This window comes from Plectropomus leopardus, chromosome 23, assembly GCF_026936395.1.
Source record: "Plectropomus leopardus strain MGB_pleo_1.0 chromosome 23, ASM2693639v1, whole genome shotgun sequence".
In the NCBI taxonomy this organism is placed as follows: domain Eukaryota; kingdom Metazoa; phylum Chordata; class Actinopteri; order Perciformes; family Serranidae; genus Plectropomus; species Plectropomus leopardus.
The window spans coordinates 13,473,783-13,492,902 of record NC_142198.1 but is presented as its reverse complement, the minus strand read 5'-3'; the positions used below and the strand labels follow the sequence as shown (position 1 = coordinate 13,492,902).

The following is a 19,120-nucleotide window of genomic DNA, read 5'->3' as shown; positions in this document are numbered from 1 at the left end:
AATTTGGCATGTCGAAAATCTGACCGAAAATCCAAGGCTATAGTAAGGCAAAATGTCAAAATTTGACAGGTCCCAAAAACTGCTAAAAACAGCTGGAAACAGCTTAGTATAGCCTGCCAAGACACGCCATAGCAAAGAAAGTTGCAAAAACACCAAAAAACAGCACAATTTCGCATGTCGAAAATCTGACCGAAAATCCAAGGCTATAGTAAGGCAAAATGTCAAAATTTGACACGTCCCAAAAACTGCTAAAAACAGCTGGAAACAGTTTAAACTAGCCTGCCAAGACACGCCATAGCAAAGAAAGTTGCAAAAACAGCCCAAAACAGCATAATTTGACATGTCGAAAATCTGACCGAAAATCCAAGGCTATAGTAAGGCAAAATGTCAAAATTTGACACGTCCCAAAAACTGCTAAAAACAGCTGGAAACAGCTTAGTATAGCCTGCCAAGACACACCATAGCAAAGAAAGTTGCAAAAACAGCCAAAAACAGCACAATTTGGCATGTCGAAAATCTGACCGAAAATCCAAGGCTATAGTAAGGCAAAATGTCAAAATTTGACACGTCCCAAAAACTGCTAAAAACAGCTGGAAACAGCTTAGAATAGCCTGCCAAGACACGCCATAGCAAAGAAAGTTGCAAAAACAGCCCAAAACAGCATAATTTCGCATGTCGAAAATCTGACTGAAAGTCCAAGGCTATAGTAAGGCAAAATGTCAAAATTTGACACGTCCCAAAAACTAAAAACAGCTGGAAACAGCTTAGAATAGCCTGCCAAGACACGCCATAGCAAAGAAAGTTGCAAAAACAGCCCAAAACAGCATAATTTGGCATGTCGAAAATCTGACCGAAAATCCAAGGCTATAGTAAGGCAAAATGTCAAAATTTGACACGTCCCAAAAACTGCTAAAAACAGCTGGAAACAGCTTAGAATAGCCTGCCAAGACACGCCATGGCAAAGAAAGTTGTTTTGATAGCCCAAAACAGCATAATTTGGCATGTCGAAAATCTGACCGAAAATCCAAGGCTATAGTAAGGCAAAATGTCAAAATTTGACACGTCCCAAAAACTGCTAAAAACAGCTGGAAACAGCTTAGAATAGCCTGCCAAGACACGGTATAGCGAAGAAAGTTGCATAAACAGCCCAAAACAGCATAATTTGGCATGTCGAAAATCTGACCGAAAATCCAAGGCTATAGTAAGGCAAAATGTCAAAATTTGACACGTCCCAAAAACTGCTAAAAACAGCTGGAAACAGCTTAGAATAGCCTGCCAAGACACGTCATAGCAAAGAAAGTTGTCGTGTCTTGGCAGGGCATTCTAAGCTGTTTCCAGCTGTTTTCAACAGTTTTTCGGACATGTCAAAATTTGCCATTTTTGCCTTACTGTAGTCTTGGATATTTGGTCATTTTTGCAATTGGCCAAATGATATCTTTGGCCCATTTTGTAGCATTCTATGTTATGGCGTGTCTTAGTATGTTATTTTAGGCGGTTTTCAGCTGTCGTTGTAACATATACATATTACGACATTTTTCGCATACTATAGTCAAGCATTTTTGGTTCTTTTTTCTACCTGTTATATAATGGTGTTTGGGGCCATTTTTACAACATTCTATGCTATGGAGTGTCTCTGCACATTCTTTTAGGCTGTTTTTAGCTGTTTTTGGAACGTGTCATATTTTGACATTTTTCAAATACGGCATTGTTGATCTTTTTTTTTTAAAATGCTATATTATGGTGTTTTGGACGTTTTTGCAACATTCTATGCCATGGTCTATCATGGCACGCTATTTTTGGTGGTTTTCAGCATTAATTTCACCATACAATTATATGGCATTTTTGGTTGTGTTTTCAACACCCTAGATTATGGTGTGTTTGGCCATTGTTGCAACATTCTATGCTACAGTATATTTCCGCACACTCTTTCAGGTGGTTTTTAGCTGTTTCTTTCACTTTACTATGACTGTTAGGTGCTATGTTGAACATGCTATAGAGTGACTTTTTGGTGGCGTTTTGGGCAACATGCTATAGAATTACTTATGCTATTTTGAATGACATGGTATAGTATGACTCTTTGGTGCCGTTTTGGACGACATGCTATAGTATGACTTTTTGGATAACAACTATACTATGGCCCCTTGCCTTTTTCAAATTTAGTCCACATACCACACAATGACATTTTCATGCTATTTTTGAGAACAATAAATTGCATAAAAACTTGATAGTAAAGTATATCATGTTTGACAGCATAAAAATGTTACTGTATAGTAAGTCATCGAATAACGGCATTAAAATCTCATGGCATAGTATGCCCTGTAAAGCAGCATATAAAGTCACAGTATAATGTGTCATGCAATATAACAGAAATATGTCACAGTATGTCATCCAAAACAGCTTAAAAACATCATATTATATAGTGTGTTTTCCAAAATAGCTTAATGTCATAGTACGTTGTCAAAAAGAGCAAAAAAAATGTCATGGTGTAGAATTTCATCCAAATCAACAAAAAAAAGTCACAGAACAGTGTCAAAATCAAGAAACAGTAAAGTTCAGCATATTCTTGGACTTTTTTATGATACTTTAGAACCTAACCTTTGGTCATGCGCTTTGTGTAGAGACAGTATGTTTCAAATGGATGGACGGGTAATTTGAAAGCTTTGACTTCTGTTTGTCCATCTCAAGCCCCATTTTACCCTCATTAGTGAACAATACCCCATGTACTCCAACCCCTTTGCTTGGGGCGGCAAGCCATTGTTTTCAGGCAGAGAACCATGGCCATAGACTTGGAGATGTTGACTCACATTCCCACCGCTTCACACTTGGCTGCAAACCGCCCCAAGGCATGCTGAGTGTCACGGTGTGATGCAGCCAACAGAACAACATCATCTGCAAAAAGCAAAGATGCAATATTGAGGTCCCCAAACCAGACCCCTTGCTCCCCCTGGCTGCACCTTGGGATGACAATCACAAACGGAAACCAAAAACACACATCAGTTGTAAGACTGCTTTATATAATGTTGTCCTTAACTAGTTTACAACTGTACATGGTGGAAAAGTCCAGTATATGATCTACTGTATCTAGAAAAACTGAACGTGCACATTGAAGCAGTAGTTTGTTATAAATAATCTACAAGAAAAATAGTATCACATGAAAAATAGTGCCTTAAGAGGCAGGCACTGTCCTTGAACCCTTTCCATACATCTTTTCTGTACATACATCATATCTTAACATATATATATTTCATTACAATCCACATCACCTAAACAGAAAGTAAATATATTTACAGATATCAAAATAGTGTAATCTGAGTATCAGACTAAAACTAGCTACTAAATAGCTCTACCAAACACACACTAAATACTTTTTTCCCCTTCTTTTTTTGTTGCAAATGTGCAGTGTCAGTGAAAATATGTATGTGCACACATACATGTTTAGGAATAAGAATAAAAAAAGATTTTAGCCACTTCAGTGAATTAAAAAAAAAGTTAGAATAATTATTTTAAAATACATAATTTGGACTAACATATCAAGGAGTGCCAGTCAGTCAGTTCTGGGACATTTGTTGTCGCAAATGTCAAGAAAATCTACAGATTAACAGTCTGATCTGCTTTGCATTATGTATGACAACTTCTCCAAAGTAAATCCTATTCCATGTGCACTATGAAGTTGAGAAAAAAAACAGTAGCAGCATTGAGATTCAGATAAACACAAATCCTCTGTAACACCAAGGCAAAAATGAAGAAAAAAAGTCACCATGCACTATACTGTTCTTAGTTACACAGTTTTTTTTAAAAAAAGTGAACCTAAAATTTGCAACATTCAGAGTAAGACTGGAAGGAAAGTTTCTCCAAATATGAATATACTAAAAAATGGGTTTCGTGCAACTACATGTAAAATTACTGATTAACAACCATCTCTGCCTCCTCTCCTGCCTCCACCCTTGGTTGTTCCCCCAAGGACAAAAACAGCATATTGCATGTTATTAGGGATGGCCCGAGTGAGCTGTGAAATGCCTCTGCTCTGGGAGTTTAATCAGGTCCAGTGACTCAGCTCTGGACTGGCACATCTTCCTCCATGTTTAGCCTGAGGCTCCGGCATGAACATAATGCCATTAATGAAATGCCTGAGTCTACAAAGGACACCAAGATTGAAAAATAGCTCCTGATCCTTTGCCAAACTTTTCCAAGGAGTTCCCTATCTTTGAGTTGCTTTGTGATTTCAGAGGCGAGAATAGAATGGAAATTAGGCAGGCAGACAGTTTTTTGGGATTTGAGTGTGTGAAGAGTAGACAAAGTGACTTCCAGAAACAGAGCAGAGAATGAATTGCTCAACAAACCTCTGAGGATCTTTGGGGTACAGTCTCAAGTGAAAACCCCTCAGAGATGTTACTGCAAAATTTAGATTGATGTAGCACTCTGGACTTGACCAAAAAACATCTTGCTGAGATCAACAGTTTAGTGATGAAGATATCAATGCAGTGTCCCCTTTCTTCTCAGCTCCAGAGTGTGCAAGCCCTCCTGCCGACCGAGGGCATGCTGCGTGCCGACTTTGTGGGCCGTCTCTGTAGCTGTGATGTCAATCTGGGCGTACTTTGTGGAGCTCTTTCCTGTCAAGACACAAAAACAGATCTTTTGACTTGAAGTAAGTCATTGAAAGTCTAATAATACAAAATTTATCACTTTGGTGTTAAATCTAGCACTTTGTCTTTTGGCAGAGAATAGAGCTGAATGGATTTGTGGATTGACAGAAATATTTTTGTAGAGAAAACTTTTACTTTGTGATAATAATACTGTAAGAAAATTTGGCTCCTTTATAAAGCAATATTAAAAACAATTTAGCAATAAACCAGTGTCTTTCTGCCGCGCCTAACAAAGTAAATTTTTGTGTTTGATTTCAGAGATGTTTCTGTTAGGTCAACCTCCTGTGTAAAGAGACGAGACAAGCTGTAAGGTAAGAGTTAGCTTAGCTTATCAAAGACTGAAAACAGCAAACCTGTTCACTGAAGCTCCTTTCTCTACTGCGTAAAAACACCACTAACACCTGCTAACAACTGGCTTTCTGATGTAATGAAAAAGGTTACAATCAGCAATCACACCTGCATCAAATGACTGCAGTAGTCACAGGTATTTAACGGCTCCCACTCCGATCAGCTTTGATGGAAATTACGACAACTGAGTGAACGTGTAAATTTTGGCAGTCGCAAATTATTGCCCGTCGTGTTTGATCTTCCAAATTTAATCCCCACCATGTTTCCAAGGCACTGAATAAGTAAGAGATATAAAAAAGAAGTAACCACCGTAACATTTTCACTGGCCTCCATGCTGCTTTCTACTGTTTGCTAACTGGCCATGATGTCAAACATGACCCACCAGAAACACACACACACAGAAAGACATACTCATCTGCTGTAGTGCCGTGTACACAGCTCTGGTCTATGGGAAAGCAGTCTATTGCTGTTTTAGCGGGTTTCTCGTGTTTAATAAACCTGCTTGCACGCGCTTCTTTTGGTGGCAAAGGGGTAGAATAAGTGTCCTGTATGTTTGTTTAATCTGTACTAAAGAATAAAGTGAACAAAATATGTGGTCTTACGAGAGACACTGGACAATTTCTTGGTAAAGTCATGTCCTGTACATTACAATTTGTACAACTTCCATTTTTGTAGAGATAAAAAAACAAGTCATGACATTTTTATTAGTGAGCTTTAAGGGTACTGGTCTTGCTGGTTGTTTGCCAGTGTTTTTATGCTAAGCTAAGCTAACTGGCTAGAGTTTCATTTTTCACACACAGACATGTTATCCTCATTAAGGAAGCGAATAAGCATATTTCCCAAAAGTACTTTTAAGTAATTTTACAGGCATAAATTTATGTTGTCTGGCTTCTCAGATGTGATTTTTTTCTGCTTTTCTAGGTCTTTTAAGATAGTAAACCGGGTTTGGGGAACTTGGAATGAGGACTTTCCACTATTTACTGACATTTGGCCAAAAATACATATTAGTTGCAGCAAATTCTAACCATCCAGTAATATGAAGGATGTTTTTATAGGTAACAGCATTGCTCTATCATCTTTTTAAAAAATGCAATTTCGAGAACTGATGAAAACATCCAAACAGGAGAGTTCAGCGTGAAGTGAATCTCTGCGCTCGCTGCCAACATGATTGCTTATGGTATGCAAGTGTCGTCACACAAAGCAGAAGAATATGCAAATGACTTGGCTGAAGCCTTTGAAATTCCGCTCATGCACCATGTTGCATATGCACGTCACAACCACTGCCATCATTTGGTAAGCACAATGCCGGAGTTTAATCCCTAAAGCAAAAATCGCCCTGCATTTGCATTAATATCTCTAAAATGTCACTGTCGGCCACCGTCTCCTGCTTGAGTTATTTGTTTTACAGTCTCATTAAGTTGAGGAAATAACAACCAGCTCCTAACAACCCATCAATAGTCCCAGGAGGAGGATCCCATTTGAGCCAGTGAATTCACAGCTGTGATCTGAATGCCCTGTGACCCCCTTTCAGTGGCGAGATGGGATGCTCCTCCTCCCCGGTGACAGATTAATGAGGCCGCATGCCGAGATATAAACTGTATTGCTGACATCAGAAATTAACCTCTCGTGTCAGAGCCCAAGCAGTACTCATATTCCTGAGGGCGATGACGCTGATGGCCGACTTGTCTGTCAATTACAGCTCGCTACGGCGTCTCCGATGACAAGGACTCAGCTGTCTTTTAGTGAGACGAGAGGAAATCAGCTCAATCGTTGAAAGCGAAATAGAATTACAGAACAATCGTGTGTCTAGATTGACTTTTCATCCTCGCGTGGCATTGATGTCCTGGTTTGTTTTAAGTTGGCTCTTTCATATTTGTCGGCAGGATTTGAGCTGCTTTTTTTTTTTTTAATATTGCAGCACAGATCAGAAACATGAGCACAACTGAGAAAGCCTTGTACACTGAGTGAACAAAGGCGAGAACATAAGGGCAAGGCCGGGGTCATTTCACTTTAATTTTAATCAGGTCAGGACATGGATTTTCTTTTGAATTCAAACCTTTGCATTAAAAAAAAAATCTGCTTACGTCTAATCTAATATAGAGCCTCATTAGAAATTGTTTCATGATTTACTGATGGAGATCTGAATATGATTTAAGAGGCAATCAGTATTTTCTAGTGTATAATGATGATTGGCATTTATAAAATGTCCATTTGAGCAATACTCTGGTACATTAGTGCACAGTTATTAATATTTATACAGTGGAACAGTATATTAATAGCATGCGTTAATAATGGTGTCTAATAATAGCAAAGGAGTTTTGAGTGTGCCTTCAATAAGGTCAGCCAACAGTGTAACTCAAATAATAGAAATATATAGATATGGCAGAACCGTCAATTAAGAGGATAAATAAAGTAATGCAATAACATTGACATTAATATTACAACTACTGTCTAGGGCTGAAAAAGTTTGATACCTTTGCCCGCAATACCTGGTACTGCTGATACTAAAACAATTCCTCATATCTGGTACAGTGACAACTAAATATTTTACTCTTAGTCTTTCTAAAAAGAAACAGGTTGTGTCAAAATAGTCAGACTTAAAAAGGTTGTCTAAACAAAGGCAGCAAAACAAGAACTTCCCCAGCAATCCATTATACTCCTAACTCAGAAAAAAAGCAACCTTTTTACACGGAAACATGAAACAGTCAATTAAGTCGAAATTCTAAGTTTGAAAACTTTGATCCACCAAGCCCGAGTTTGCAAAAATAAACAACCATGACATCACAGCAACATAGTGGCCCACAGTGACCTGTACACAGAACTACCTTTTCATCCTAACATCCTAAAATCCTAGAAACATCCTAACATTTGAAAATGTTTAAAAATCTTAGAAATATGCTAAAACCCAAGAAATGTCGTGCAATCCGAGAAGTGTCCTAAGTGTCTCATTTTAGCTTTTCAACGAGCACTGGAGTTTTTAACAGTAATCTTTGAAGTGACAAATCTGATCTGATGCTTGACGATATTTCTCCACAGGTAGAGATTGCCGCCCTGACTGTTCAACGTGGCTGCTGGCTGACTGAGGTAAGAAACACTGAGGTAACAAATCGAGAAAAACTGCTTATTTATCAGCAGCTTTACTCATTAGAAGTGATGCATTCTTACTCTGAGCGGGGAGATGTGGAGCAGTCCCTCGGGGGCAGGGACCTGGCTCCTGCAGCTCCAGCTCCATGTAGTTGAGCTGCTTCTTGGATGTGGGACTGACAGGAATATTCACATACGTCACACCTTCGCTGCGAGGCCTTTCGGGTAGCGGTGCCTCTGGGGGGAAAACGAACACTGCACCTGTCGATACGAGAGCAACAACATGCTAATTAAAACTTGTGGTATTTTGTTGGCACCACTGTTGCAAAGATAACTGGATTGTTTTCCATTTTTCTTAGACTCTAACTTCTACCACAGTTTCCACAGTTACGTCTGTTATTCCATCACTCTCCGTATCTAATACTGGGGATCGTTGATGCAAAGAACTTACCTTGATACTGTAGCTGAGGGCTGTGAGCTGCATCTATACTTATGAAGGTCAAACAGTAACATGAAGACTCTGTAGTTTGAACCAAGACACAAAACTCATTCTTGCTTCCCTTACTGTCAACAACTAAGAACTACAGTTTCACTCCATCCTCCGTTACCTTTCACAATGAAAGCCCTAGACTTAAACATTGCATCACTGCTTACCAAAGGCAACTTTAATTCACTCAGAGCAACAAGGAAACTCAATAAAATATTTAACAAAACTCTTTGATAACCGGGGAGAGCTACCCAAAGCTACCGGGGAAAACAAAAGTGCGATCCTCTTCCTGTTTTGGTTGATTGACAGACTTCCCTTGTGCCATAAATTAAGTCTTCATTTTCCTCCAGGAAAGCAGCTCAGCCTTTGCTTCCATTTTTTCACCAATAGCCACTTGTGGAATTGCAATTACAAATTTTTGATCCATGGGAGATTATATGTTTGTAAAACTTTGCTTAAGCTGAGAAAAGTAAAGTCTATGAGCCAAACTGTTCCCAATGAAAGCCTCTCAGATGGTTCTGTGTAACAACCCATCTGGCACGTCAGGTTAAGGCTTTTAGTGAACCAGTCCAAACGCTTATGGTATCCTTATTCTAAAGCCATTGTGCAATCAAAATTTATTCCATTATGATATATTTATTTTTTTCTTTTTAATTCTGTTTCACTTTAAGCTTAGGAGGAATTTTGTTCATATTTCACACTTATTTCTAGTCAGTATAATCCCAGAGGAGACCAAAACCAACAAGTAATCCATCCTGCTAATAAGATTTGTCTTTATAACCAAAGCCTGAGAGTTGATACTGTACTTCCATGCCAAGTTGCTTCATTGTTGTCCAAAAAACATTTTAAACACACATATAAGAGGCACACAGTTGCATTTAGATGACTATTTTTTCTTTCTATCTATGACCAGTTATTTAACAGCATTGGTTTTGAAATCTTTCTACACTGGCAGTATCATAATAAACAATATGTCATTTAATGCAACAGTGCAGCTCTTTTCTGTGGCACAGAAACCCAATCAGGCTGTGGCTACACCGACAATGCATAGTTGGATAAAATTGTCTTTTCATGGGATTTTATGATAATTCTTAAAAGATAAAATAGCACCAGTTGTATTTTGAAACATATTTGAAAGGAGAGGATTTGTTTTTGTCATTTTGACCTTAATTAAAAGATAATAATAAGGAAATCAAGGATATGGCTGGTGTTATTTAACACTTTGTCATTATAACCTTCATCAAAAGATAGAAGATTTTCCCCTCAAGGGTTAGCAGCTCTTGAGGCAACAGTCCTTATCAACAGCCTTCTGTTAATTAGTCATTCAAATACAGACATCTGCATTAAAGTCACTCTATTATTTTCAGCAGTAAGGCAGATATGGGATCAGCAGCTAAACTGGCACACTATGTATCCTACTGAATTGCCCTCTCCCCCCAGGGGCTTATTATACATAATTAGCTTAACGGCCTCAAGGGTAAATTATGAGATGCATTATGGTCATTTTGTGTTATGAGGCAGTAAAGCCGTAACTTTTTTTCGTAACTTACCTTTTGTTTTTCATGCTCAAAATGTCATTAAACTGTAGTTTTAAATTTGTGCGGTAAAACCCAAACAGGAACACCCACAAAACTAATGCTGTGTCTCAAATTGAATACTTCTGTACTTATACTTTCTATTTTGAGGGCATGAGTGTGTTCACACTCACACTACAGAAGTATTGCAAAATGCAGTGAACTCATAACGGTCAAAAAGTTAAGTGTTCCCAACGTAGCACCGGGCAACAAACACATTTTAAACTGGTGAAATGTCAGCAGACAACTGCAGTGAACACAGAAACTTTTAAACATTACACATGTATTTTTTGCTACCACTACACTATTATATCATCAGTTTGTTTATTGGGTTAATTCTGAGGTAATTTGGTACTGCAATTTGATAACGAAAATGCTTAAGTTAACTTACTAGCTAGTTAAAAGCAGCACATTTTATCATTAGGCATTAATATTACATGTGTTTTGGCATAAACTATAAGACCAAATTATGTTGGCGTTTATGTGTGTTAAATTGTTATCTTCACTGTGTAAGATTTTAGTATTGGATTTGGGCAAGATGCTTAACAAGCTGTAAATATTCACAACATACGTCAGCTACCATTAACGTGGTAGATCAGCTGGTGGTCTAGCCAGCCACTGTTATAAATAATAAAAGTGAAAAGATGACACCAAGTGATCAAATAATTAGATATACATGGAGAAAATATATTTTGGCAAGGGACAATAAATTGTCAAATGTGTAATTTCCATTAACGGCACAACTGTCGTATTTGATTTGAGACAACACTACCCTGTCAAAATTTGCGCACTACACAAATCAGTACATTGTGTATGCAGTGTATCACATGTAAATGTACCAACAGTAATATCCAATCTGAGTCACAGCGTAAGTTTGCAGCCTAATCTGATTCACGTAAAAAGAAAGTCTTGTATTTTAACAATATTTTGACAAAAACTTCTTGGCAAATAACACAAATTACAGATAAATTGAACTGTTTTTTCAAATATTCAAAACACATATAGGGGTATATAAATTGGCAGATTTCTCTACTACAGCTGCTCAACCACTGTTTAAAAAGCATATGGATTTGCACACTTGGTCTAAGACAAACCTACTAACAAATAAGCGCTTTTTATGGGAACTTGACTACAGTTTAAAATTGAGCTGGTGCTGAACACAAATAGTATTATATTCTGAGTAAAAACAGATAATACTTCAAGAATCTGCACCACTGATCAAACTGTGCAGTCAGCAGGAAAAAAAAAGGTGTCAAGCTAACAAGAAATGTCGCCTCAACCCATTTCAACTGAATGGCTTTTCCTGTCAAACACACAAATCATGGACACAGCGTTGCCTGAAGTGCATTGTTTGTGTTATATATTGTGCTTGATAGATGGTTTCCAGTGACAACAGGGAGCCATCGTCTCTTTTACCTGTCATAAACCTAAAAGCCACCCAGGATAAAGAGGAGTATAATAAATGCTGCTTAGCTCAGTGTCTTATTGATACAGTTTCAGAACAACCGCATAAAATATGTGCATATTAAAGCTCTCTGACGCATATCATCCAATGCTTTTTCATGCCTGTGTCTACAATGCCAACAAAGATAGCTTCAACCTTCAGAAACCGGGAGAGTACACTCAAGGACATATGAGAAATTTGCATAACTAGAACGCTTTGTTTTTCCCCTGTGAGTAGTCAAAAGCAAGATACACCGAATTTCTCCTAAACAATGATAGTTGTTTGCTGTTGACTGCTGAAATTACGTCACCGACATCAACACTAGAAGCTAACAAGGGTGTCCTAAAAGGCTACACTTTTAAACATTTTCAAGTGGAAATAAAAAGATTTTTGCTTTAACTTATCATTATAAAGTAAATGTTGATTGCACAATGTAATGAAACCATCAGCATTTAGACTGGTTCCAGTTTCACTATGAAATTTTGTCTGCCAGCGGTTACAATTTCAAAGGGTGCCCTATTTATGACTAGAAAGAAACTAAATCCAACCAATAATTTGGCCGATAAACTGACGTACTCCTCTCGAGCATTACCATTTCATAACAAAACAAACACCGCTTATAGTGCAGCAACATAAACACTGCTGAAAAATCTGTTTACTTTGTGTCCGTATTGCAGGACTGCAGATGTTTGAAGATTAAAGAGAATATGTAGATCAGAGAAAATAGATCGTTTAACTGCAGTTGCTTTGTGTACAAAAATCCCAGCAGCAGTCGGACTGCAACAACAGAAAGCAGTTCAGCTGAGGGCAATCACTGCTCAAAACGACGAGGCTATCTCTGCAAGACTATAGCTATTATCAACAGATAATACAGATGTGCTTATGTGTCTTGTGTCAGAATCATATTACAAAACTATAAAATGCTGCATAAAATATATTTTAGTTTTAGCGTCATGGATTGAACTGTATCTGTATTGCTACAGCTGTGTTTTGATGACGCTATCATGTGATATCATGTAAATACAGTGCAGTAAATCCTGCTCAGAGGCTGGTAATGCGCAACATTTGGGGACAGAAAAGATTCCACCTGCTATTGACTCTTCCTAAATGGCAGCAGGCAGCGGCCATTACCAGCAGCTCAGAAGCATCAACCCCAGGGGACGCTCATACAATCAGTGAGAAGCCATTAGACGCCAGCAGAGTCTCGGTGGCTGCAGCCTTTGGCATCATCTAAGAGGCCTGATCCCTAATTGATCAGACACCAAGCAGCCCTTGCAGAAGTTGGGGGTTATATAATGGCTGCCATTACAACGGTGGGTTTTCCCACAGCTCAAAGGCTGAGGGACTTTTCTATAATACACTTTGTGAAGCCTCCAGGGGGGAGGTTCACGGCAATACCTGGCTGAGGTTCATGACACAAAGTCAACTGTCTTTGTCTAAAGACAGCTGAAAGTTCAAGGTGAGCGGCCTGTTCAAGCTGGTTTCCACCTGTCACGTTGCTCTAGCAGCAGACATTAAGGTGTCGATGAAAACATGTCTGACTAAACCCACAGGTGTAATGACTTATGCTAAAAACGCCAGCACTTGAGACATTTTACTCATGTCCAAATTTGATGCTACGCAACATTATCACGCCATAGCATAGAATATAAAGATTTAATAAACAAAAGCCACAACATCTTTGTCATAAAGACTTTTTCCCCTCTTTTTTTCCCAGTTTCACCTGCCAACAATGATTTCCCCGAAACAAAACTATACGTTCCCCAATTCCAGCTGCTGTACGAGACGATGGGCCATCAAGCAAAGACAAAAGCTGTGCTCCCTCACTGGCTTCCCAACATAAACTTTGATCGTCACATCACATCAAGAAGCCAAAGATATCCCTGACAGGGTCTCTGCTGTCATGAGTAAGTGTTATCCAACCTCCAAATGCTGACTTTTGGATAAAATCAGATGATATATAGAGATATATACAGCAGTAAAACCCTATGAGAGTGTATTTGAGCTATTGTAAGTAAAATGAATAAATAAAAATACAAAGCAGGAGAAAGGGGGTTATATTCTGATAAAAACAAAACCTGATATCCTCTGAAATTAAATTGGTAAATGTTCCTTTTAATGTATCTGGATTTATTTTTATTTTTGTGAATGTTATTTTTCTCCTGACAAAGTGGCTATGTGTATTTATAGATTTTAAATCAACTTTTGTGTAAAAAAAAAAAAAAAGAAAAAAGTTGCAAAGTTATGCCTTTATAATCTTTAGGAATATCCAAGTTATTGTCTCATAAATTTAAGACTTTCTTTTTAGAAATTTTGACCTTTTTTTTATCTGAATATCATCCCCTTGTCTGGCTTTGTTTTTTTGTTTTTTTTTAATGTATAACTACAGTGACCCTAATACGCCATCGTACAACTCTGAGTACACCACAATGAATATCAACATGTTCAGTTTATACTGAAACTGAATTAAAGTGTTTATTGAATTGTGTGATCATTCTGCATGATGCTGTATTTTATTACAAGGTGTTTCTGTTATTTAGTCTACCCTCATTGATATAAATGAAGTAAACAAAATAATGAAACAGTTGGAATAACAACCTCTCAAAACATCTCTGAAACAAAAATTTAACATTTACCAAAAATCCAATGAAAAATCTGACATGCCCCAAAAAACTGATCTCATGCTCTTTCTGCATGTGGGTCCAATAAAATCTTAGTCACAAACTATTAGAGCTGTAATTAACCAAAGAAAATCTTGGTCGACTGAAATTTTACCTACTGTTTGTCTCTAGATTAATTAAATCCCCACAAACCACTGAGTGCACTCTACCTGTTAGCATTGTGTGTCCACCAAAGTGTTTTTTCCCTGTCACAGGGCTCAACAGTAACACTTGCCCAAGGCAAGTTAACTCTCTGTTCAGCCAAGTGGAATGCCTCGAATAACAAATGAATGTGATCTCCGATGTAATATCTGAAAATAAGCTTTGCACTGTGATGCTTGAAATGTGGTGCCTTTTTTAAGAAAATAAATCCATAGTGATAAATCCGACACTGAACATCTTCCATGACTATTTATTCGTTTTCCTATTATAAATTACATTTGAAAAATGTTTAACTTTGGGTAAAATGCTGCGCTCGTTAACATCACCGACCGTCCAATCACAGTGGAAAAGGGGCGGGATAAATACCGCAAAGACCAACCATCACAGCGAACAAAGACAAGGGCTTGACAACAACAACTTCTGTTTTCAGCTGGAAAAAAAAAAAAAAACCTGCTTTGTTGGACACAAGAGCTTATAAAAGTAACACCAACGATTGTCCAGCTAATTACAATTTGGTCACCCAACCAACCGACCAAAAGGTGACAGCCATACAAACAATGTCAAAGTGACATATAACAAACCTTCAAAATAGCTGTTTTTGTACCTCAAGGATAGCTGTATAGTGGCCTCAAGGCTAGAAATGCTCCCACCCAAAAACTCTGATGCATGCACATTAGAATGGCCTGAAAATTAGTCTCACCATGAAACTAAAATAAGTCAATATAACATCATCGGTCGTAGCTACTGGCAACACTGTTGCAGGGAATCAGGAGCTAAAGCTGGTGTAACATGAGGTCTTGCCAAACTACAATTCCGTCACATGCAAATCTTTTACTCGTTTCAGCTGCCATCGAGCCTGCACCCTCGTGTAAACCATGGACTTGGCTGCCTCCTGCGCGTCCCTGTCCATTAACCGCTCGCTGAGGCAGGATGATGGGAAAGATGACATGGGAGCCGAGCCGTGTGTGTGTAGGTACATGACCATGACTGATGGGTTTGGTGCCACACTGTGACAGCTGCTGGACTTCCTAGAGCAGGTGTGCATTAGACTGAGGGCATGTTTCTGAGTGTGGGATGCCTAAGTGGCCAAACGTCCCCTGACAACTGTCCTCTCACCTCACCATCAGGGCAGGTATCCTGTCACGCGTCTCTGCACTCTCTGTTTGGTTATACACCGGAGTGTTTTCTCTTGACTCAATTGGTTCTTATGTAACTCGAGTTTATGCCGTTACATAAAATGCAGATGGATAAATAAGTGCTCACGCTGCAGTGAGCCCTCCACTACACAATAAAATAAAGTACTCGGTTCAGCGACCTCTTTTTTTCAAATTATATTAATGACAACACAAATTATGTCTGTGAGTCGTATCTGCATGAGCTTTACGGGTTTTTATCACATAAACTAACACAATTTGAAGTGATGCCCCTGTTTAGCCCCACTTGGTCCCTTTAATGAACTATGATTACATTCGAGCCACAGACCAGACAGATTCTGCGTTTTTTTGTTTTGTTTTTTTACGAGATTTAACTTAAATGGAAACATACAAAAATGCTTGCTTTGATCATTTAAAAACTGAAAGAAAAATCAATCAGAATAACAAAATTAGGAGTACAAAGGCAGCAACTTTGTCAGAAAAAATAACAATATTTTTCTGAAAGGATGAATATAACTATTTTATGATTCATTTTTGACTCATTCCTTTAAAGTGTCAAGAAAACAATTAAAAGCAGTAAATGATTCACAGATGAACTTTCTAAAAAGAAGCGCTGAATTCATTATTGGAAACTCCAGCTGAGGCTAGCTTATCATTTAACGGAGAATAATTAACAGGCAGTGTATCGATTTTAACCTTTAATAATTGCCAATCTACATAGTTATTTCCATGAAACATCATAGAAAATTCTAAGTAAATTCAAATTATTAGGAATTTATGAACTTATAAAGTAAACTGATACCAAGACCCCTGGCCATCTTTCAAAAAACCCAGAACCCCTTTCATTATTTTGAAGATGTTTAAAAAAAAATTCTTCTGCCCAATGGAATAAAATAATAATTATCTGCCACACATTAAAAAAATCTATTTACAAACTCTTACACAACTCATGCAGTAAAATCCAAATCTCATTTATCCAGTTCCATGCTCAGTACTTCCCAAACACATGCATTTTTACTTAAATTTACAATGTAGTTCAGTTCCATTTGGGAAATTTGGGAAGTACTGATCATCAGACTGGATCAATGACACACGAGTTGTGTGAGAGTTTGTCAACTTTTTTGGATTCTAGTTTTCTATACAAATTGACTGGAACATACAGTGAGTAAATGATATACAAATGATAAATTTGTGGCTATTCCTTTAAGTTTTGACAAAGAATATCCAGAATTAAAGCCTTCTTACCAGCTTTTCCAGAGCTTTCTACACATGAAGACCACGAGGTGCAGCTGATAGCTAATAAGCAGACTTTGAATAAAGATTATTTTGTAAAACTGCTATTTCCAAGATCAATCATGCACTTTTACTGTAACCTAGTTGTGACCTCAGTAGCTTAAAGTGACATATTTCCTTCCTCATTTAGAACGGTGCAATAAATTATAAAATAATATATAATTTGTAACTGTCACATAAACTGAGTAAGGAAGTGAGGTTAAAACTTGGGAAATGTGTTAAAATTATTGTAATTGGCACAAATTTTTCCTCCAGATGGACAGCTGAGTCTTTAAAGATTGTCAAATATTAATTTCCAAACAGCAGTAAGTGCAGTTAAACAACCATCTGGGTGTTTTTAAAGACTGCCAGGAATGTACGTCTCAAAGAAATTAATGCTTAGTTCTGTGATTCAAATCTCAAATAATTTCCTAAATCAGGTTTTAATCTAATAAAGACTTAAGTAACATGTAAATCAGTAGATGGGAAATTTTGTTAGCTCTGTCCGATCAAGAGGAATAAATTAATTTATAACAGATTATTTCTAAATGTACAATTCTTGTCATACTGATGTCATCACATTTTCTTATATTTTTGTGTGATGTTATATTGTTTCAATATTGTAACTTATTTTATCCATTTGTTAAACCCATTTTCTAGACAATTTTTTTTTTTTTAAATTTTTCAAGTTGTCAGATACTTTTTGTGGCTAGACTTTTAGAACTGCAACAATTAGTCGACAGAAAATTAAAACGGGCAACTAATTTAGTAATCATAGAACTTCTTTTAGTAATGTTAAAAGCAAAAAAAGCAGAAAATGTGCTGCCTCCATGTGAGAGTTTGATGCTTTTCTTTGTCATGCACAATAATACATTCAAATGGCTTTGGATTTTTGTTACCTCTGACTGAGGGGAGTTACACAGGAGCATCTTTCTCTATTTTACAAAAATAGTAATCAGTGAATAATCGTTGGTTGCAGACTTATAGGCTTCTAAGAATTTCTCTGTGCATTAAATTGTGTATGAAAAACAGAAAATCGCTGCGGCATCACTGGCACTAACGTAACGGCTAAAAATACCAGTTTTAGGGGTCCAGGAAATCTATTAGACTGTAAGTATCGCTTTGTTTTATTATCTAACATTTTGTAATCTGGGTTGTATTGTTTACATTATGTTGATGTATGAATCTCCACTAACATTACACCACTTTAAGTTTCAACTTGCACTGAGCTGATGCAGCTGGCTCCAGATACTTCGAGTCTGTATGCAGCACGACTTCACATGCTATGTGCTTTATGAAAACAACTTGCTGTCAGTGTCACAGTGCATTACCCTGAATAACGGCAAGTGAACATGTGTGTAGAGTGTGTGTGTTCCATTATAACATCACCCTTGGGGATGTAACGTCTCGTGTCGGTCAGCTATTTCTGACCCTGAATGAGCCTCATTTCATTTATTTACTCCACCAACACGCCAGCTAACAGGTGATGAATTTATAGCCTTGCTGATTCAGGTGCACGACTCATAAATTTAATTCAGCCCTTGAAAATGGTGTCCTGGTTACTGTAAGAACTGAACGTTAAACTGTCCGTCGTTTGACTACGACAAAAGGAACTGACAATTGTTTTTGTTGCTATGGTGACAACACAAGTCTGTGAGGCCGTGAACTATCACTAATTTTAGAACTCCATTTTTTTTTCCACCTTATTTTTCTTATTAAACAGAAAAATACAACCGTACACTGATCCAAGCTTCTCTCTTTCACAGAGCTGACGCTGACTTTAGCTCAACTGCCTTGAGTGTAAAATCACAAACTATTATTTAAACTATCCTATTACATGTGTTAAATAAAATATTAATCTTAAATTGTGTTCGGTGTAATGTTCTCAGCGTCGCTGCTCTTAAAAAGGCAACACACACACGACATGACCGGCAACATGCCGTCTTCCCATCATACCCTCAAACCACAACATTATTCTGCACTGACACACGCTGGGAGGCGGCTACACTAAACAACATCACCTGGTTTCACTTTGAAATATGAGGACGATGGCAATATATGGAGGTTTATACAGAAGTTAACCCGCTAAATCGTCTGAAATAGCAAATGTACGCATAAAAATGGCCGCCACTCTGACCATCCTGCTATGTTCATTTGAATGTGAATATCAGTTCTACTTAATCTATTTCTATGGTCTAGATCATCCACGTGTGCAGCTACAGAACCAACAGTCTGGAAATGTTGAGAAAAACAACCTGGTTGTGTTCATGAGTTGACGCTGTGTTCACTCAC

The 19,120-nt window shown here is 37.7% G+C and overlaps 1 protein-coding gene and 1 long non-coding RNA gene across 5 annotated transcripts in view; one reads left to right on the top strand and one right to left on the bottom strand.

The window, feature by feature from the left end:
- Nucleotides 1-2,993: 2,993 nt before the first annotated feature.
- Nucleotides 2,994-19,120, bottom strand: part of LOC121962183 (protein Dok-7-like) — a 48,391-nt gene continuing 32,264 nt past the window's right edge. For all 4 annotated transcript variants that reach the window (XM_088073784.1, XM_042512394.2, XM_042512395.2 and 1 more), the window contains 2 exons: nucleotides 8,157-8,336; nucleotides 2,994-4,610 (listed from right to left, as the gene is read on the bottom strand). In XM_088073784.1, coding sequence (XP_087929910.1) covers nucleotides 4,474-4,610; nucleotides 8,157-8,336 — 317 coding nt within the window. In that variant the 3' untranslated portion in view covers nucleotides 2,994-4,473. The remainder of the gene's footprint in view (nucleotides 4,611-8,156; nucleotides 8,337-19,120) is intronic.
- On the top strand, nucleotides 4,519-19,105 carry LOC148185661 (uncharacterized). Its single transcript, XR_015775743.1, has 5 exons — nucleotides 4,519-4,645; nucleotides 4,902-4,954; nucleotides 8,028-8,075; nucleotides 13,298-13,487; nucleotides 15,247-19,105. It is a non-coding gene; the product is annotated as an uncharacterized LOC148185661 (long non-coding RNA).